Genomic DNA, 22,142 nt, shown 5'->3' on the forward strand with positions numbered 1-22,142 from the left:
TATCTATGTCTATAATCTCCATTATTTGTATACATTTGTTTTCCCAGCTAAATTCAGTAGGTAAAGTGTGCTCAGTGACAATTAGCTGAAGAGCAGTAGTAACAATGGAGACTCATTCCAGTCTGTGAGAAAAGGAAACCAGGGACACCCGTCTGCTACTTTCTCACCTCTTCACACTTTCTTCTCTCCTGCTCCAGTTGTTCTCGCAGAGCCTCTTGTTGTTGGGAATTGACTGCTTCCTGTTGTTCCTCCTTATCCTGCAAGATTCTTACTAGTGTCTGGAGCTCATTTATGTCCCGGTCTAGGAGGATCCTGAGGGCAAGCAACACACACACAGCAGGTCAGTCTGTGGACTGCCACACTCTGCAAGTGATCTCTAGGCCCACGACTTCTGGGCTAGCACGAGGGAGCTGTCATTTCAGCAGAGTGAGATACAGTCATATGTCTGCAAGATAAGGGGACCTGTGCAGGGAGCCTCCTACATAATAGCAGCTTTTCCTTAATTCTTTCTCTCTTGCCACCAAAACAAATCCATGAGGAAGAAATGAATTTCCTTATGGCAGAGATGAGGAAGCTGTGGCACCAGGAACAGCTAGGTCAAGGCTGAGGTGGAGCTCTGCTCCAGAGTCCATGCGCCTTCTTCCCTGATGCTTTACAGCCTGGCCCACAATCTCCTAGCTCCAAACATTGCTGACAGCCGGGCGGTGGTGGCACACGCCTTTAATCCCAGCACTTGGGAGGCAGAGGCAGGTGGATTTCTGAGTTCGAGGCCAGCCTGGCCTACAAAGTGAGTTCCAGGACAGCCAGGGCTATACAGAGAAACCCTGTCTCAAAAAACAAACAAATAAACAAAACAAACAAACAAACAAAAAACATTGCTGACACTGGTGTGCACACAGCAGCCCTGCTATAGATGACTTGGGGACTGACACTGAGCTCGGTTGATGGGGAAATCCACAGGTCCCAGTGAGCACTGTCAGCACCTGCTCTTTCAGAGAGACTCGTCAAACTACAGTTCCTGGAAAGACTTACTGAGGGCTTCAAACTGAGATTCTCTTCATCCCAGAGACTGATCTTGAGGAATATGGTGACAGGAATGATGAAATAGTACCGATGGGCAAAATTCTCACCTGCGTGCCAGGGCAGTAAGATCCTAAAGCTGCCCAGACAGCTTTGCCCTCTCTTGTTTATGCATTCTAGGCAACTGATAGGCTACTTGATGCTAGACTCTGAGACACTGGCTTGGGGCTCTGCTAGCTCCTGGGGCTCTGCCAGCTCCCGGGGTTCTGCCTGCGGGGGGGGGGGGAGCTCTGCTGGGTCCTAGGGCTCTGAGCCTCTCGCTCTTAGGTTCTTTGGATGTAAGCGCAGGCACACTAAAGGTTGCTGGAGGTTAATTCTTGCGATCACACTTAACCCTACACCAACCTCCTCACTGTCATTTCTGCTTTATCTAAATCACTGTATGCATACCTGAGAAAGCATCTGTCTACTTTATGGTTCTGTTAAGTAACCAGCTAGAGATTAGCAACTGTGGAAGACACCTGGGCTGGACCTTTTCTTCATAATCGGTAGCTTAGAAACCCAAGCATGGGAAGAGTAGTACTGGGCAGGGGAATGGCCCCGAGTCCTGTCCCTGGCTCAGGAGAAGATGACATTCTGGGCCACTTTGAACATACACCTTACATGGTTACTGAACAGCAGGAGGCATTTTGGTAAGGAGCAAGGGCATATACCATAGCATTCTCCCTGGAAGGGCAACCAAGTCAGGCCTGTAAGTCACATGGAAACTTTGGACACAGTACAAACGCTGCTTAAAATGCAGATGGTGCAATGGTCCCCTTGCCTGTGCTGTCTTCTCTGCTCTCCAAGACGCTGCCCATCTTCTACACTACACTCTGCAGGTCTCTGAATTCTTCCGGCAGAGATTTCACAAGGGCTGGGGAGCTGAGTGTTGAGGTCCAGTGACAGCTCCATTCTTAGTTTTGGTTCAAGGGACCAGATAAGCGCTAAGCCCTGGAACCGAGGGGATATTGAGCTGTACAACTGAGAAGACCTCCGATCATCTACCATGCAGACTGGGAATTCAGATGGAAACCAACAACTAGGGAGTCGGAATGGAAAAAGGATCTTGGGGATTTGCTAGAGACTACTATATAAGACAGATACTTCACAAAATGCATGGTTTCGGCATCAAAAGACTAGCAGGTGTTGAGACTGACAAGGTCCAATGAGAGCCTCTTTCCCTGTAGCCCGAGTCTCTTCGGCCATCTACACAACAGGCTGTTTTCTGCCTGAGTCACAACAGAATCCCAGAACTTCCTCCATTGTGTCTGGTGTGGAGAGCTGAACCCAGGGTCTCGTGCCTGCTAGGCAACTGTTCTACTACTGAACTCCATATTCCCTTTAATAAAACCCTCCAGTGGTGGCTGGCCAGGTGGTGGTGACGGCAGCGCCTTTAATTCCAGCACTCAGTGGGCAGTGGATCTCTGTAAGTTCGAAGCCACCTTGGTCTACTGAGGGAGTTCTAGGGCTACACAGAGAAACCCTGTCTTGAAAAAAAAAATTCGTAAGCGTCCCCCCCCCCCCCGCCCTCATTGCTCATATGGCCGCCCTGCTTTCTGGACCCATTTTCTCAGCACTCTCCAGCCTCAAACATTTTCTTCCAGCTAGGGAACTTAACACATCCTCAGTCAGACCTTCTTCTTCTGAGATGACTCCCCCTCCCCGGCCCCTCCTCCTCTCACCCCCCACCCAGCCTTTCCCCTTCCTTCTTCTTCTGCCCAGTGAGCTCAGCTCCTCTACTCCTCCCCCCCCCCCCGTTCTAACTGCTTCCCTCTCAGCTTAAATATTGCTGTTACTGAGGAGGGCTTCCTCAAGCCCTCAGTTCCACAGCCGGCCGGTCGGTCCTGCTAGGTGCCGCCTCAGCCTTCTGAACCTCCTAAATAGCATGCTGCTTGCCACATATCGCTACAGTTAAAGTGCCTCAGGACAAGGGACTTCAGATAGCAGTATTCAAACTCCCTTGAAGTGTTTCAATTCCATCTATTTGTGTGTGCATGGGCCAGATTTACATGTGGAAATCAGGAGACAGTGTGCAGGGGTTGATTCTCTCCTTCTACCGTGTGGGTTCTGGCACTGAACTCAGATTGTTAGGCTTAGCGGCAGGGATCTTTACATGCTGGGGTGTCCCACCGATCCCCAAATTCCCTTAATTTTTTAAATTATGAGTGTGTGTATATGTGTGTGAGCATGTACATGTGTGTGTGTATGCATACATGTGCGTGGGTGCACATAGGTCCATGGTATGTGTGTGTACATGTGTGTAGATGCACATAAGCCATGGTATGTGTGTGTATGCATACATGTGTGTGGTGCACATAGGCTATGGGATGTGTGTGAGCATGTATGTGTGTGTATATATATCTATGTGTGTATACATGTGTGTGGGTTCACATAAGCCATGATACGTGTGTGTATGTATACATGTGTGTGGGTGCACATAGGCTAAGGGATGTGTGTGAGCATGTATGTGTGTGTATACATGTGTGTATATGTGTGGGTGCACATAAGCAATGGTATGTGTGTGTATGCATACATGTGCGTGGGTGCACATAGGCTATGGGATGTGTGTGAATGGAGGTCAGAGGATGACTTCGTGGAGTCACTTCTCTCTTCTCACTTTTAAGTGGGTTCAGGAGACTCAACCCAAGTAGTCATGCTTGCATGGTGAATCTTTAGTCCATTGAGTGAGCCTCTTCCTTGCCCCTCAAGCTCCCTTTAAAAAAACAAAAACAAAAACAAAACCCAAAACCAAGCAAACACTGTTTGGCAGTGCTAGTGTTGACTTCAGAGCCTTGTGCAAGATTGGTAGGCATTCTACCAGTGAGTTACTTTCTCAGTTCTCACTATAGTATTACTTATAGCAGAAACAAAATCTATGGCAGCTTAAACTCAGCACAGTGATGCTCATCTGTAATCCCAGCTGCTCAGGAGGCTGAGTCAGGAGTTCAAGGCAAAGCCTAGACAACATGGCAAAATTCTGTTTCAGACAATCAATTAACCAATCAACATAAAGTATATTTCTATGTATCTAGTCAGAGGTTTCCAGAGTACTGGAGTCAATTAAATATAGACAGTAGGAGGTGTGTCCTATTAACTCACAGGGCCTGAGGCTGAAGAGCCTCATGACAGCCTCCTGTTTCAGACCAAGAAGCTGGCTGCCTCAGAACACGAGGAAGCTGTTGTCGCAGCCCCAGTTCCAGGCCAACGGTCTGAAAGCACCATGGTTGGCTGCTAGTACAGCTCCAAGGTTAAAGGCCAAGGAACCCAAAGTCGGACGCCCTTGGAGGCAGCTGCAGAAAGATGCATTGTTCAGTAAGGGAGAGCAAGTGTCTCCTCTCACCTTTCTGACACTCCATCTGGGCCCTAGCCCTCGGAAGTCGCCACTCATTCAGAGTAGGTCTCTCCCACTTAGTACATTGATCCACAAGCCAATCTTGTCCAGAGACCCTCACAGATGCCCAGGCGTGTTTTGCCAATGTTGTAGGCATCTCTAATGCTCGTCAGGTTGAAATCATTTTGAATGAAATGAAATTAAAGATTTTGTGGGATAAAGCAGAAGCAGAGAAACGGGTACCAGGAGATGTGTGTGTTATAAAGGATGAAGAGTCTAAAATCAACACTCAGAGCTTCCATCATAAGAAGCCAGAGAAAGATGAACATTATAAATCAAAGACAAACAGAAAAAAAAAGAACAATTAAAACCAAGAAGCACAGCCAGGTATGATGAAGCATACCTGCGATTCTAGCGCTCTGGAAACAGGCAGGAGAACTGCTGAGTCTGAGGCAAGCTTGGGCTATTTAGTGAGTTACAAGATAGCCTGGACTATGAAGTGAGACTCTGTGGTCTCAAACCAGAACTTGGACAGTGGCAGCATAAAGATCAGAAGTTCAAGGCCAGCCTTAGCTATATAGAGGCCAGCCTGGGACACATGATATCCTGTTGCAAAGAGGGGTGGAGTAGGAAGAATAGATAGATAAATGGAATCAGGAAAAAAACAATTAGAGAAAATCAAATAAACCTTTGAAAAGACTAATACAATTGACAAATTTCTACTTAGGCCAGCAAACCAAGAGGTAAAGGATATAGAAATTACTAATACCAGAAATAAAGCAGGGGCTTCTTTATTGGTCCCACAGATATTAAAGGGACAGTAGAGGATATTATTATGTCATTATAGCATCTTATATTTTTGGTTGTGAGCCTAGTCTTTAACAGCTGAGTCATCTCTCCAGCCCTCATTATAGCATCTTAACCACCCATATGCCCACAGATATAATAGTTTTGATGATGAGTGGACTTCACTACTGAAAGATGGAAATGATGAAAACTCATATAAGGAAAACAGGTAACATGCAGACTGCTATATCCACTCTAGAAACGGAAGTCTGCCGAGTGGTGTGCTCACGTGTCGTCCCACACTCCGGGAGCTGACTCAGGAACATCTCTTGACCCTACGAGTTTGAGACCAGCCTGGGCAGATCAGCAAGACTCAGAAAGGAAGCGTGAGGACCTGGAAAGATGGCCGTGTTGGAACAGTGCTGAGGACCAAATCCCAGTCCTCCGCAAGAGCATCAAGTGCACTTGGCCACTGAGCCAGCTCTCCACCTCACCCCAGCCTCTCCATATCATTTTAAAAATGGGAGTTTTCTTAGGTCAATTATCTGGCCTTGTGGCAAGCTTGCTGGCACCTCCTGAGTGTGCGGATGGTATTTGTTATCTGTCCCCTGACCTGCAAGCGTCATCTGGCGGTGTTGTGTCAGCTCAGGGTATGCTTGTCTTTGGGGTGTCCTACTGCTTTCTTTTGTGCAGGCCTTGCAGCTCTAACTACAATCTGTCTATCTGTCTGTCTATCTATCTATCTATCTCTCTCTCTCTCTATCTATCTATCTATCTATCTATCTATCTATCTATCTATCTATCTATCATCTTCCCACGCCTTGGCGGTCGGTCCTTACCTCCTCTGCTGCTCCTCCTGGCACTGCTGCCGCAGCCTGGCCTCGATGCTCTTTGCTTCCTTTATCTCTTCCTCTAGTTGTTTCTTATGCAAAATGCAAACATCTGAAAGGCAGACTTGTCTCGCGTGGTCTAGCTTCTGCTGCAGGTCCAAAATCTTGATGGAAAAGGTAAAACATTATGAAGGGTGTGGCCCTTTTCCAACAACAAATTCTATACTTAATTGAACTGTAGCAAGTTCCTGGGGTAGGAGAAGGGGGTGGGGTAGGGGAAGGACTTCGTATTCTTTTCTCTCTCTCTCTCTTTTTTTTTTTTTTTTTAGGACTTCGTATTCTGTGTAAGGTATTTTCATGCTTCACACTGTGAAAAGGATTCTGTGTATGCATGTTGTTGGCAGTGTAGCATGAACATGCTGTTAACGGATGTGTGCTCTCAGTTAACCATTCCCACCGCAGTCCTGGTGCACTGGAGGGGCATGCTGCTGAGACCAGCCTGACTCAGTGGTTCAAGTGCCTGAACCAAAACACCCAGAGAATGAGGGAGGAAGCAAGGATGATGAAGGGCGCAGAGTCTCAGAAGCGTGGCTGAGTGCCCAGTCAGAGGGGCCAGTCTGACTAGCGAGTACCCGCCTGGCTGCCTGCCTCCCCGTGTTCTGCCTCTCCTGCTCCCGACATAACCTGCTGGCTAGAGGTGAGACAGAAGATGGGGTTTTCAAGCATTGATCCACTGTCTTCTCAGACTGCCAGCTCTCTAAACAAAGAAAAGATTGTATTTTTGTTTTGGTTTTGGGTCTCCTTGTGTAACTGGCCTGGAACTCTCTCTGTAGACCAGGCTGCCCTCAGATTCATAGAGATCCACCTGCCTCTGCCTCCCAAGTCCTGGGATGGAAGGTGTGTGCCACCACACCTGGCAGAAAGTGTGTAATCTTAAGATTTGGTTTCTCTCTCCTGTTCACTGGCTTCTGCACATGACAACAATGAGCTACTGCTGTCATTCACTGCCAAGGTTACAGGCCACCATGTGCACCTACAGTGGCTCTACTGTCTCCTGTGGCAGGGTGCAGTACTTGTCTCTACTTTTTTTTTTTTTTTTTTCGAGATAGGGTTTCCCTGTTACAGGTTCGCGCCACCACGCCCGGGTCTGTCTCTACTTCTATGCTGTAGAATGATGTCCCTCTGAAGAGGACTGTACCCTCATTTCCTGACATGCATATGCTAGTTAGTAGTTTCAAGACAAGACAGACAGCAATAGAGGGAGACATGTACACACACACACACACACATAACTCTCATACACATAACTGTTATATACTATTGATACCTTGTGGTAAGCAGTCCAAAACACAGAGTAATATTTGAAAATAGCCAATTTCACAGCAAAAAATCTTTCTTAAAAGTACAAAATAGGGCAAGGTGTTGGTGGCATTCACCTTTGATCCCAGCACTTGGGAGGCAGAGGCAGACAGATTTCTGAGTTTGGGGCCAGCCTGGTCTACAGAGTGAGTTCCAGGACATCCAGGGCTACACAGAGGAACTCCACCTCACCCATCCCCTCTAAAAATTACAAAATAGGGTTGGAAAGATGGCTCAATTGTTAAGAGCACTTGGCTACTCTTGCAAACAACTTGGGTTCAGTTCCCAACCCCCAAATGGCAGCTCCCAACCATTTGTAACTCCAGTTCCAGAGGACTCAACACTCTCTCCTGACCCTCTCAGGCACCAGGCATACACGTGGTGCACATACATACATATATGCAGGCAAAACATTCATACACACACAATAAAGTAAATGAGTCTAATTTTTTTTTTTTTTTTTGGTTTTTTCAAGACAGGGTTTCTCTGTGCAGCCCTGGCTGTCCTGGAACTCACTTTCTGCTTGTGGACGTTGTACATCGTGGTGCGCACTAGGCTCCGCACCACGATGTACAACGTCCACAAGCTCTGAGTTCGAGGCCAGCCTGGCCTACAGAGTGAGTTCCAGGACAGCCAAGGCTACACAGAGAAACTCTGTCTCAAAAAAAAAAAAAAAAAAAAAAAAAGAAAGAAAGAAAGAAAGCATAAATATCCTATGGCTTCAATCAGTTTTAAGTTCATATTATAGCTTTAATTAAATATATTTGCATATATAAAGGTGTATATGTGTATGTGCACATGTGTATACACGATAAGGGGCGTGCTTCTCTGACTCTCGCCACCTTATTTTTTGAGACAGGGTCTCTTGCTGGCCCAGAGTGCACTGTTTCGGCTAGGCTGGTTGACCAGCCAGTTCGAGACCCTTCTGTTTGTGTTTCTCTAAAGCTGGGATTGCAGGCATGCGCTGAGGGTTCTGGGGATCTGAACTCAGGCCGTCATGCTTGTGTGACACGCACTTCACGGGTCCAGCCATTTCCTCAGTCCTAGGAGCTTATATTTCTAACTTCATGCAGTTTTCAAAAATGTACAAGATTTATTAGAATGGTCGGGGCAGATGACATAAAATTATTAAAGAGAGGAAGACATGGGGAGGGCAAAGAGAGATTAGCTGGCCCCACGCTTGCGCACACCTGTCTCTTAAGGATACCTGGGGGGTGGGGGAGCGGGTTCCAGCTGTGGGCTGCTGCCTGAGCAGGAGGACAGTTACCTTTTCCTGTGCTTCCTCTGCTTTGGATTTCTCCCGAGCCAGCTTTTCCTGTAGGCCCTGCTGGGATTTAAGGCTCTGCGTCTGCCTAAGTCCCTCCAGCTCCAGCTCCTTGACTTTCTGCTGACAGTGCTTCCACTCTGCCATGAGCGAGGAGTGCATCCTGGCGTTGTCCAGCAACTTCTCCTGGGCCTGCTTGAGTTCAATTTTGATCTAGAGTTGGGGAATAAGTAAAAAAAAAAAAATCATAAAAACAGGGCTGGGAGTGCAGATAATGGTAGAAGCATTCCCGAGGCACTGGGCTTGAGACCCAAAGCACAGGCGTGCACGAACATACACACACACACACACACACACACACACACACACACACACAGATAAAAATCAATATGGAGGCTGGCAAGATGGCTCAGCCAGCAAAAGTGCTTGCCACCAAGCTTGGTGACCTGAATTCAATCCCCTTAAACCAGGGCAATGTCTCAGTTCTTCTCACATCTGGTACTGAAGCAGGGGCAAAATATCCTTGGAGGGCTGGTGATGCTTTGGAAACATTACTGACAAAAACAAATCTGTTCCTGGCTCATTTCTTCTCGAAAGGTACTCTGGCCTATCAGAAAGTCTATAGTTCTCATTTCTTCACAACCTTGCTTCAAGAAAACTCAGCAAGTCCCGCGGGCGAGCAGGGCACTGGGCTTAAGGAAAAGAACAAAGCAAAGAGTGAGGTATTTAGTGCACCAGATTGGTTCAGGGTCAGGAAATCCAAGCCTCTCATTGCTAAAGAGGAGGGCATTCTCCCTTCCTAGCATACTGTCCATTGCTCCCAGCCCAGGGAATCTAAAGGCTGTGAGCATCAGTGATGGAGCCCAAAGGCACGGTTTAGAGATGCTGATGAAGTCAGACTGCTCTGGTGTAAAAGCTGTTAAGCCAACAACCTCTGCCTCCAGGGTGGCTTCTGCAGCCTGAAGAAGATCCAGTGCAGTGTTCCCGGTGGCGCAGAGCAGATGTGAGGAAGTGACTTGGGTATCAGTGGGGAAGAGTTTTCAGAGCCACCAGTATGCTCGCTTGGTCTATACTGTTCTAGGTGGTGTCCATGAACATTCACTTTGCAATGTATTAAACTACTTATTATTTTATGCACATTCTTGGTAGTATAATCTACAACAAAATGGTTCAAAGGTAACAAAATAAGTATTCTGGGATGTTAATTACTAACAGTAGTGACCCAGAGTTTAATCATCTGAATGGATTTTAGGAAATCAGTCCTATAGTGGGTAAGAGCATGGACCGTGTTAGTGGCACATTTGCAGCCCCCATATTAGTGGCTCACAACTGCTTGTAACTCCTACTCCAGGCTGTCCAAAGCCTCTGGCCTCTGAGAGCACCTGCACACATGTACACACACACACACACACACACACACACACACACACATACACGTAAGCATACATCCATACATAGCACACACATGCATGCATACACACATGCACGCACATACACATGCAAGCACACATCCATACATAGCACACACATGCATGTGTGGAAGTGGGCAGTTAATGAATAGTTGGCCTGGCCCATCCCTCCATGGATCGATTTTGAGCAGTAATGCCGAGAACCGTGATTTAGCTCTCCCCAGCTGCGGCTGAGGGCCCGCAGGAAAGGCTGTGCGGGTGAGAGAGTTACCTTGAGATTCTCCTCCTGGAGCAGGCTGTTATGTTGTTTCAAGTCCAGGCTCCGGCCCCGCTCGTACCGCAGCTCCTTCTCAGCCGAGTTGCACAGGATTTGCAGGCGGTGCAGGTTCTGCCGCAGTTCCCGCAGTTCCCCTTGATGCTGGTAGCTTGCTTTCTCTCCAGATGTTAAATACTGAGGCAAACATTGTAAGAGAGAAATGCGCTTGAGAGAGCACCACCGGCGGTGTGTGGGGACCTGGGGGCTCACGGACGAGGACTTCCGGAGTAGTTCCTTCACCTACAACAAATGATGCTTCTACACCGTGCATGGAGGTGCTCCTGTAATCAAAAGCTTCTACACTGGCGTGCAAAGGCCAGTGAATTATGGGAACAAAAGCAGCCGTGCACGGTCAATTAACCTTTCAAATTCTAATATCAATGAAAGGCAAACAAAATAGAGGATTTTTTAGAGTAAAACACCCCCTTTTGAGTCTCAGAACTACAAAATCCTTTAATAATGAAAACCAGGAACCCACATTATTTTCTAGTTTTCTAAAAAACTGTTTAAAATTGTTTTATATTTATGGCCTGCATGTAGGCCTGTGCACCCCTTGTGTGCTTGGTGCCTGTGGAGGCCAGAAAAGTGTCAGGTCTCCTATACCTGGAGATACTTAATTGCTGAGAAACCTCTTCAGCCACACATTTAGTTTTTAAATTTTTATTAAAATTGTGTGTGTGCGTGTGTGTGTTACATTTGTGTGTGTGCATGTTTGTGTGCCTGTGTATTATATTTTTGTTTGTGTCTGTGTGTGTATTACATTTGTGTGCCTGTGTGCATATATGTGTGTGTGTTGCATTTGTGTATGTGCCTGTGTGTGTGTGCATGTGCACACATGTGTACATATGCATGCTACAGTGGCAATCAGAGGACAACTCTCGGGAGTTACGGAGTCATTTCACTAGCCCAGCTAAAGAAAATTAATAAAATAATGATTAAATACCCACCAAGGAGGGCTCTGGGGAGCCAGTTCGCTATTCTTCCTTGGGACAGAGTGAGAGCGGCTTGCTTTCTGGGGGCTGTTAGCAGAGGGAAGCAATCTGTGAAGCAGCAGGATCAAGCGCTAGGTGGGCAGTGGTTCTCAACCTTCCAAATGCTGTGGTCCCTTAATACTCTTCCTCATGCGTGTGACCCCAGCTATAAAATGATTTTCATTGCTACTTCCTGTTATTATGCTACTGCTATGACTCGTAATGTAAATCTCTGTGTTTTCTAATGGCCTTAGGTGACCCCTGTGAAAAGGTTGCTCGACTTCCAAGTGGATCGACACCCACAGGTTGAGAACCACTGCTCTATAGGCTGAAGACCTGGGTTTAATCACTTCTGCAACGTGGGCAAATACCATCTACCTTGTTCCTAACTAAGGCCTCTGTCTTTCTACCTGTAAGATGGACAGATTATATTCCTACTCCATCATGTCACCTAATGAACATGGTTTAGTGCAGTGCTCACAGCACAGCAATATACCCAAAACGTTAGAAAAACATTTCAAACCTACCAAGTTAATACTGCTTACAACTTGGTTCAAGAACAGTAAAACAGAAACCTCACCCGGGCTAGTGTTAACCAGACCATCAGCATCCACAGCTGACATCTCAAAATACTCCTGACTGGTACAACGCTCACTCTTGCCCGTGTGAGTGTGAGAGGCTACCATGATTCTTTCCCTATTTATAAGCATTCGGAAAGCTCTGGCATCTGGCATGTCTGTTGTTAAAATTGTACATTTAGTAAGATTAAGCTAGGGGGGCTGGAGAGATGGCTCAGTGGTTAAGAGCACTGACTGCTCTTCCAAAGGTCCAAATCCCAGCAACCACATGGTGGCTCACAACCATTTGTACTGGGATCTGACGCCTCCTTCTGGTGTGTCTGAAGACAGCTACAGTGTACTCATATAAATAAAATAAATCTTAAAAAAAAAAGATTAAGCTAATATAGCACCTTACTAGATACTACCATCTGGCATCGGGGTGAAGAACACACACACACACACACACACACACAGAGAGAGAGAGAGAGAGAGAGAGAGAGAGAGAGAGANAGAGAGAGAGAGAGAGAGAGAAAGAGAAAGAGAGAGAGAGAGAAATAGTCATAAGTGCACAGAACATGACAGAAATTGTCCAAACTGTACTCACTTGCTTCCCAGCCATGAAATCATGGGGGCTGGAGAGATGGCTCAAGACCCAGGTTCAATTCCCAGCCCCCACCTGGTGTTCACAACTGTCTGTAACTCCAACCCTAGGAGGTCCAACACCCTCTTGTGGCCTCTTTAGGCATTGACTGGTGCATAGTCATACATATAGGCAAATATACATATACTCTGAAGAAAGACTGTGTGCAACAGCCGATGTGGGAAACAGAAAGTTCAAGTAGAAATACTCAACCTTCCACGAGCTCCACATGTCTCTTTTTCTCTTTTATGACTAGAAAGAGGGGTTTCCTTTCAATACATCTTAGAGGTACAACTGGATATTTGCATACAAGATGAAGGTAGACCCTTTCTTGTAACACACAGTATTTGAAAATGGATCCATATGCCCGGCGTGGTGGGGCACGCCTTTAATCCCAGCACTTGGGAGGCAGAGGCAGGCGGATTTCTGAGTTCAAGGCCAGCCTGGTCTACAAAGTGAGTTCCAGGACAGCCAGGGCTATAAAGAAAAACCCTGTCTCAAAAAACCAAAAGAAAAAAAAGAAAAAAGAAAATGGATCCATGATTTAATTATAAAGTATAAAAATAGTCTCAGAAGAAACATGAGAACAAAGCCTTCTCATGCTCGTTTAGATAAGATCATGAGACAAACATTAAAAAAGTGTAAATGGATCTGGGCGTGGTGGCGCACCTCTTTAGCCCCAGCCCTCAGGAGGCAGAGTTGGGTGGATCTCTGAGTTTGAGGCCGGCCTGGTCTACAAAGCAAGTCCAGAATAGCCAGCACTACACAGAGAAACCCTGTTTCAAAAGACCAAAACAAAACAAAAAACAAAAACAAACAAACAAAAACCCAACTCAACAACAACAACAAAAAACCAAAAGGTGCTGGATGTGGTATTGAATACTTAATCCCAGCACTCAGGAGGCAGAAGCAGGCAGATCTCTGAGTTCAAGGCTAGCCTGGTCTACAGAGTGAGTTCCAGGACAGGCAGGGCTACACAGAGCAACAAACAAGCAAGCAAACAATTGTAAATGGGGGGCAGTGTCTGGGAGATGGCTCAGAGGTTAAAGCGCTTGCTATGCAAGCAAGATAACCAGAGGTCAGGGCCTGCAAACTCATGAAAAATGCTGGCTGGGTGGATGGAAGTGGCAGTCTGCTTGTAATCCTTACCTTGGAAGGCAGAAGCAGACGATCCTTTGAACAAGCTGATTAGTTAGACGAACCCTAACAGCCACCTCTGGGTTTGATTGAGAGACCCTGCCTCAAAGATAAGGTGGAAGACTGATGAAGCATGACACCCAACATCAACCTTGGGCCTCCATGCATACATGCGTACAGGTGTACATGCATGCATGTATACATAGGTGTCTGTACTCCCAAGGAAGCAAACAAGGATTCATACACCACACACACACACACACACACACACACACACACGCATGAAAAGAAAAACTCATAAGGGGGTGTTTACATGTTAAAAACATATGTGTATCATCAATGGGCAGTGACAGGAAAATGAAGAGACAGTCCATTGAGGGGCTATAATATTTGGGTATCAAATATCTAATAAGATATATACAAAATAAATAATAAACTTTTACAACTCAACAAGACAAAACAAATATAATCCAATTAAAACTAGGGAAAGGAGTCAACTAGACATTTCCCTAATGACAATGTGTAAGAGACTGTAAACACATTTTACATCATGTCATTATACTCATCAGGAAAATAAAAATCCAAGCCACAATGAAAATATGACAGGGATTAAAATGACTATATTTTAAAAAACAAGACAATAATAGTTTTGGCAAATATGAAAAGGAAAAACTGAGACCATGTACAGTATTTGTATGCCCCAGTGATTTTATTATGATGGTATTAGAAACACACCAGGATTTGGAATGGTGGCATGTATGTGGAGTCCTGGTGCTGGGGAGACTGAGTCAGGAGGCTCTGGAGGTGGGGGCCAGCCAGCTGAGGCTCTAAAGAGACGCTGACTCACAATGACAAACACTAAGCAGCCTCCAAACCCCAAACAAAGCATGAGATGGATATGCACACATTTTCATACCACTGCTATTCATATTAATCAAACAGTCAACAACTAATGTTAAATGTGGCCTAGCCATAAAAAAGTCATCAGCCTGAAACAAACAGTGAGATACTGACACATAGCACCACCTTGAACACACTTGGAAAACAGTGGCACGAAATGCATCAGTCACAAAGGGTCTATGGTATATGATTCTAAATATATCGGGAAGGCCCAGAGCAGACAAACCCATGGTGACAGAAAGTAGATTAGTGGTTGCCTAGAGCAAGGAAATGGGGTGTGATGTAAGTGGGAGTGGCCTAGCTTTAACTGACAGCTTGGTCCAGCCCAGAGGCATTCAAAGCATTTTCTAACATCTCCTGCTTTCAGAGACTGGGCTTTTGTCTGACCTTGCAGCCAAGTAAATAGTGTGTCTAGAGATACTTATATAAGACCATGCACTTAGCCTGCTGTCCTACTGTGTACTCAGCTTAATTTTACCCTGCTTTTAAGAGAACAATATAACCAACCTTACTACGCCTTGGGTTTCCCATGTAATGAATTTTTACAACCTAAGCTAAACGCACAACTTTAATTTTAAGTTATAAACTCTTCCATACCTTGACCTAGAATAATGTTATGGTGTGTGTGTGTGTGTGTGTGTGTGTGTGCGCGCATGTGCATGTGTATGTGTATTTCACATATCTCTCTGGGAGAGACATGAGAGGAATAGCCTTGGAGAACAAGGAGGGAGCTCTCGGGTCAAAAGTGAGTTTGCGGCCTTGCCCTGCTGCCAACAGAGACATCAGCACATCCACCCCCACTGTCCAACGCCACCAACTCCGTGGACAGAGGTGTGGTTTGGGAGCTAGTGTCAGTTTTAAAGCTGCAGTAAGGTGGGCTTAGGTCCTGATCTTGCTTATAGAGGTGCCACAGCTCTCTAGATCATATACAGACACCGAGCTTCTCTAATGCATGCACGCATGTCACGCAACTCTGGGATAACAAATATGTGCAGGCAGACGATGATAGCTTGTGGTGGTCCTTATGGTTTGCTTGGGCAATCTAAGTGGGTTCTGAGCTCACACATCCTGATATGAAACTTTTCCACTTGGGGTAATCTTCAGCACTCTGTACTGTTGCCTCCACACTGATAGACTTTGAGTTTTGAGAAAAGCTTAGCATCAGCAGATGGGAAGGGATCTGCTGGACCACAAGCCATCTAGTTGGAACAAACGCATGCACAAGCCCCATTCACCTTACTCATTGCATCCAGGTAATTCATCTTGGTTGAATAAATAAGAACTCCAACTTTTTTTTTTCCAATAACTCACGGTCATTAGGGGAAGAAAATGTACTGAACTACACCAGAATTTCCTGAGGCCCCAAGAGGCTGTGTGGCTGTAGAACTATTTGCCCTTCCACAAAGTGACTATAAGAGAGACTTCCTTAGAATTTGTGCATATTTTTCAGTCTAATTTGCTTTTTGTCATTACTGTGGGGGTATCCTTGGTTTTGTTGTTTGAGAATTTCATACATTCGCATAATGTGTTTTGATCTACCCACCTCCGTCCCCTGCCCTCCAACCTGTCCTGTTGTGCTTTGGCTTTAGGCATTGACTTACAAGAGCTTCAAACAAACGGGGAAGAGAAATTAGACTAACAAATTAGCCAGGAATTACTTTTCAGACAATGTTATACTCTTAGCGGAGCGTGGTAGCACATACCGGCAATCCCAGCAGGCAGGAGTGAGGCCAGCCTGGGCTACATTCTGAACTTCCAGTCCAGTCTGGCTGCAAAGCAATACCCCGATCCCCCCCCCCCCAAACAAACAAACAAATCACCACCAACAAAACTCCAAACAACAACGATGACTTTGCAATTGTTAGGATTCCCTTTCCACATCTTCCCAAGCCCGCTGCTCTGGCCCAGTGTCCAAGAAGAGGAGGGGGGAGGTCTCAATGTGAGGTTTTTGTTGGGCCTTTGAAGTCATGCTCTTCTTTGGGCTTCTGAGCCAAACAAGGTCTGACTCTCCTTACTCTCCGTGTGTGTGTGTGTGTGTGTGTGTGTGTGTGTGTGTGTGTGTGCGCGTGCGTGCGCTCCCGTGTAATCTCAATCTCCCTCCCCCCCCCTCTCTCTCTCTCTCTCATTCTGCCATTCTGCAGCACAAGTTGTCTTTGAACTACTGTGTGGTCCCTCCCTCTTCAGTCTCCTGTGGGTCAGACAGGAGACTGCATTTCTGATGGTTTCAACCCACAGTTTGAGAAGTGCCTGCTTATATTTTAATTGCTATGGCTTCTTCAACTTTTAAATTCTACTTCCAAATCTGTTTACTTCCTCTTTCTCCCTTCCCATGCTGGATTCACCCAGGGCATGTTTATGTCTCCAGCTCTTGGCTTACATTTAAAAAAAAAAAAAAAGAAGAAGAAGAAGAAGAAGATGACATTTTTGGCTGCTTATGGTATCCCATGCCTTTAACCCTAGCACTCTGGAGAGACATGCAGATCTCTGTGATTCAGCCTGGCCTGGATAGAGTTCCAAGACCAGACAGGATTACACAGTGAAAAACTGTCTCAAAATAAATAAATTGATAGATAGTAAAATTAAAGGTTTCTCTCCTCTCTCTCTCTCTCTCTCTCTCTCTCTCTCTCTCTCTCTCTCTCTCTCTCTGTGTGTGTATGTGTGTGCCTGTTTGTCTGTCTGTCTGAGCATGTGACTTTGGGTGCTCTCAGAGAGAGGCCAGAGATGTTAAAACCCCTTTGAGTTACAGGCAGTTTTGGGTTCTGGGACTCGAGTTCAGGTTCTCTGTAAGAGCAGTGCTCACTCTTAACTGCTGAGTCAAGTCACCAGCCTTCCTTTCCTTTCTGGACCAACTTCCCAACCTTTTTTTTTTTTTGGAGACAGAGTCACTTACAGCCCAGACTGGCCTCACTCAACTTCATTACGTAACCAAGGGTGACTCTTGATCCTCCTCCCTCTACACCTCAGATTCTGGACTAGCAGGAGAACACTGGCCTTTATCAGCCCTTTAAACTTTGAAGGTGGTTCACTTGCAAACACAATAGTTTTAACCATCTCAAAATAATTTCTGGAAAGGTGTCTACAGAAAAATTTTACTCTGAACAACAGAGCCCTGTAAGACTAAGAACCAAAGTGGGGCTGGTGGCCACTCCCTTTAACTTTCCTATAGGCAGAGCTGCAGTAAATAGCAAATAGCCAGGGCCTTATTTAAAACAATCTCTCTAAAGCCATTAAAAAACAAAACAAAACAACAACAACAACAACAAAATCCCTAAAATGAACACTTGGTTCACTGAGCTCCCAAGAATAGGAAGAGTACATGGACCCTGCGTCCCTTCACCCTCATCCATTTGAGGCAGATGTGTTCTTTCTGAGCCGGCCTTGAGCTTTCAGCTCAGCAAGGGGCGTGGGACACATCCATGCTCACAACCCACAGGAAGGCAGGAGGAAAGAAGCAACTCCAGAGATGTCCCACCCCCATAATTAAAAAAAAAACAACAACCCAACCCTTCAATAATAAAGTGAATCAGCAGGTCCAGACTTTGGTTGTAATTTTATTACTGCTCACGTTGTAATGTTATATAAGAAACATACTTTAAGAAAGAAGAAGGTTTAAAAAAAAAAACCAAAAAAACAAAACGATGCTCATCTCCAGGGCTAGTCAGAAGGACGGGCCCCAGAGCGTGTGTCTGCGGCACGTACCTTGGTGCTACTGTCATCTGAACTATCACCACAGCTCTGAGACTGGAGGCTCGCCTCTTCTTCAAGCCTCCCAACTTCCTTGGGCTCCTCGGCCACTTCATGGCCTGGCATCTGCTGTGACTCCTGCCTCTCTCTCGGGAAAGTGGCCGCCTTCACTGACCCGTCTGCCATTTCCTCATGTTTACTTTCTCCTAATTCAGAACTTGGTACAAATATAACAACAAAAGACCATCAAACACATATTCTTGTGGCAGAATAGCGAAGAAGAAAATCCCCCCCCCCCGCGCCATCCCAAACTTGAATTGCAGGGCAGTGGAATTGTTCTTGTGCATTATACAGCAATGCCTCTTTTTCCCCCCAGTCAGGGAGATGACCCATCATATATTTTCACGTACAGCCCAATAACCAGCTTAAATGATTTTTCTCCTCTCTGGACTTCTACTATCGCACTGGGCAGATTTGGGTCATAAAGATTTCCAAATGCCACTCAAAAGCAGTAGGTACCTCAACGGGGGCTACAGTGGACTGCAAGGGTTTATAATTGAGAAACAAGGACATGTGGGCACTAATCGGGCTGAGTGGTAGTACGTAGCTTGGTGAATCACTGACTTGAGCTAAAAAGAGACAACACTAAAAGTGTACACGTGTTTACACACACGGTAAAGATGAGATCATGGCAAAACAAAATATCCCACAGTGATTTAACAAATAAGTTCTGCAGGGGCCTGCAACATGGCTCAGTGGGTGAAGGTGCTTGCTGCCAAGCCTGATGACCTGAGTTCAATCCTTGGGACTCAGGTGATGGAAGGAAAGAATCAAGCCCTTTACTTTGTCCTCCTCTGACCTCTCCACGGGTGCTGTGGCATGCTTACATCTTCCACTCTCCAGTAAGTAAATTTTTGTTTTTAAATAAAAACCATGCCAGGGAAACCAGATGAGAGGCTGTTGTCTCTATCCATGTAATAAGTATCAGGGTCAGGAACCAGGATTGGGTCTGGAGAGACTTCAAGGTCTTCCTGACATTCCTCATCTGTCAGATGTGGGGGGGTGGGGGGTGGGGGGTGTGGGGGGTGGGGGGGGTGAGGGGTGGGAAAGAACAAGATGACATCTGGGTTTCTGACTGGGGCAAATGTGTGGATTAATACAGGGTGGATGAGAGTGGCAGGGTATGGATAAGAATGGAGACAGGCTTGAGGTGAGGGTGCCGACACAGGAAAGCACGGTAGAAACCCAGACACGAGGAAGAAGGGCTAGGGGATGGAGGGCTCAGCCTAGACAGAAGCCAAAGGCTTGTAAAGAGCAAACAGATTGGCTGCAAAGTCAGAGAAAGAGGGGACTCCTTGAGAACTCAAGTCACAGAAACAGGAGGAAGGGCGCACCTTCAGCTACCAGAGAATGTATAGAAGAGTGCGCGCGCGCGCGCGCGCGCGCGCGCGCACACACACACACACACACACACACACACACACACTCTGGGAGTGGGGCATCGCTGTGTTTTGCTTCTGGTGTCTTTCTTTTTTGGCAGGCTGGGATTGAACCCAGGGCCTTCTGCATGCCAGGCAAGCTTTTTGCCTCTAATCTGCCACTGCACCCTGGTCCCACTTGTATTTCTAGTCCCCCAATCTGAAGTTTGTTTGGGGTTCCCTGGAACCTAGCCTTGCATGCTCCACAATCATAGATGCTATCAACGTTCAAGAAGGAGCTGGCATCACAGATGAAGAACCATAAAGAGGTTTAGATTCTGAGGCTGGAGAGATGGCACGGCGGTTAAGAGCACTGGCTGCTCTTCCAAAGGACCTGAGTTCAGAACCTAGCTGGCAGCTCAGAGCCATCCATAACTCCAGTTCCAAGGGATCTGACTCCCCCTTCTGGTCTCCATAGGTACTGCATGCATGTGATGCACAGACATGCATGCCGGCAAAATACCCATACACACGAAAACAATTACTAAGAAACTTAAAAACATCTAAAAATGTTTAGATTCTAAAAAATTGTAAACCATGACTGTAGACTGTCCTGTGAAAACTGTCCTGTGAAACTGCTGGTGCTGTTCTATTGAGCTATAATGTAACCTGTCTCCATTGTAATAAAACAATTCCTGGGCCAGGCAGTGGTGGCACATGCCTTTAATCCCAGCACTCGGGAGGCAGAGGCAGGTGGATTTCTGAGTTCAAGGCCAGCCTGGTCTACAAAGTGAGTTCCAGGACAGCCAGGGCTACACAGAGAAACCCTGTTTCAAAAAACAAACAAACAAACAAAAGAAAAAAGAAAAGAAAAAGCTCAGCGTGCGAGCAATGGTGCTTGTGGTAATTTTATTTAAGACAGCAGCTGACAGAGACAAACGGTTCCAGCTGGGACATGGTTTTGTCATTTCCCCCAAGGGGACCTCCTGTGAGAACCAGTGAGGCTTGTTCGAGATATCCTTCAACCAGCAAGTGTGAAGAGCAGCCGAGGATGACTGCTGATGTCAACCTCGGGTCTTGGCATTCGGGCACACAAACACTCACATGCCGGCACATGCAAGCATGCGCGGCTCCCTGGCTGCCAGACTTGCCATAGGATACAATCCCTTCCTGCATGTGCTCCTTCTGCCGGAAGGCCATTGGCAGAGATTTGGGGCTACGCTTCTGAACCCCAGAACCAGGAACTAAAGAAAACTCTTGAAGAATTCAGCCTCAAGCACTTTGTCATAGCAAGAGACTTGGTCCCCACGTCAGCAAATGAAACAATCAAGCTGGAAGTCAAGTTGTTTTATTTATTTATAATTTGTATTACATTTAAATTTGTGCGTGCATATGTGTGCACTGTGCATGTGTGACAGAGGACAGCCCGTGGGAGTCAGTTTTATCCTTCTATCATAGGTCTTAGAGATCAAACTCCGGCTTGGTGGCAAGCACCCTTACCTCCTGAGCCAGCTCACCTATGCTACCTTTATTGTTTTGAGATGAGCATCTCTCACTGAGCCTAGACCTGACCAATTTAGCTAGCTGGGTTAGCCTGTAAGCTCTCGGGACACTTCCATCTCCATAGGCCAAACCAGTAGAGGAACAGGTGGACAGATACTGGAAATCTGAACTTAGTCCTCACGTTTGCTTGGCAAGCCCTTCGCTGCCGCCTGAGCCATCTCCCCAGCCACCTCTTACATTATCTTTAAGCCTCTTCTCATACTCCAGCTACTGACTACTCTAACTTCTTTATCCTGATTATAATCACTAATCCCCAAGTCCTGTTTAATTTTTAATATGCTTTGCACATACAAAGCAGAGTGATTTTCCTAAAGCATGAACCTATTGTTTTGCCCAGGATGCTAAACTCTATAGGAGGTTTTTGTTTTGTTTTGTTTTTGTGTGTGTAAGCTCCTAACTAGGGTTGTGGACACAGCCCAGCTTGTAAAACCCCATGATTCATCCCAATATGGCAAACAAATACCTCCCTGATCTAGGCATTGCATGGACCTGCATGTTCAGGATCCTGCCTGCATCTTATCCTCATGCCTCCCCTTTCCTAGAGTAATTTTAAGCTATCTCACACAAACATATCACTTGAACATCACATTCTGCCTCTCCCTCCCCCATCTCTCTCTGTCTCTGTCTGTCTACCCACTGCTCCCCCCACCCCCGTTTGCCCCTTGATAGACTATTAAGCCAGCAGTGCCTTGTTAAACTGTCTTCTTCCATCAGACCACAGAGACTATAAAGTTAAACCAACCTCTGTCCGGAACACCTGCCCAGTGGACAAATGGCTAATGTTGAATGTGGCTGTGTTCCACGTCTGACTGAAGTGGGGCTGTTAAAGATGGGGGAGATGGAAACACGTGGCAGACACATGGAAGGAAGATACACAGCAATCCTTCCTGTGAAGAGTTTTGCGACTGTCGA

At 46.2% G+C, this 22,142-nt stretch overlaps 1 protein-coding gene across 4 annotated transcripts in view; it reads right to left on the reverse strand.

The window, feature by feature from the left end:
• Ccdc30 (coiled-coil domain containing 30) overlaps positions 1 to 22,142 on the reverse strand; it is an 89,717-nt gene that overhangs the window by 19,542 nt on the left and 48,033 nt on the right. For 2 of the 4 annotated variants that reach the window (XM_029540450.1, XM_029540448.1), the window contains 5 exons: positions 18,265 to 18,466; positions 10,313 to 10,492; positions 8,636 to 8,845; positions 6,019 to 6,173; positions 168 to 312 (listed from right to left, as the gene is read on the reverse strand). In XM_029540450.1, coding sequence (XP_029396310.1) covers positions 168 to 312; positions 6,019 to 6,173; positions 8,636 to 8,845; positions 10,313 to 10,492; positions 18,265 to 18,435 — 861 coding nt within the window. In that variant the 5' untranslated portion in view covers positions 18,436 to 18,466. The remainder of the gene's footprint in view (positions 1 to 167; positions 313 to 6,018; positions 6,174 to 8,635; positions 8,846 to 10,312; positions 10,493 to 18,264; positions 18,467 to 22,142) is intronic. The other 2 variants (XM_021200495.2, XM_029540449.1) reach the window with 1 other exon arrangement.

Source organism: Mus pahari, chromosome 6, assembly GCF_900095145.1.
Source record: "Mus pahari chromosome 6, PAHARI_EIJ_v1.1, whole genome shotgun sequence".
In the NCBI taxonomy this organism is placed as follows: domain Eukaryota; kingdom Metazoa; phylum Chordata; class Mammalia; order Rodentia; family Muridae; genus Mus; species Mus pahari.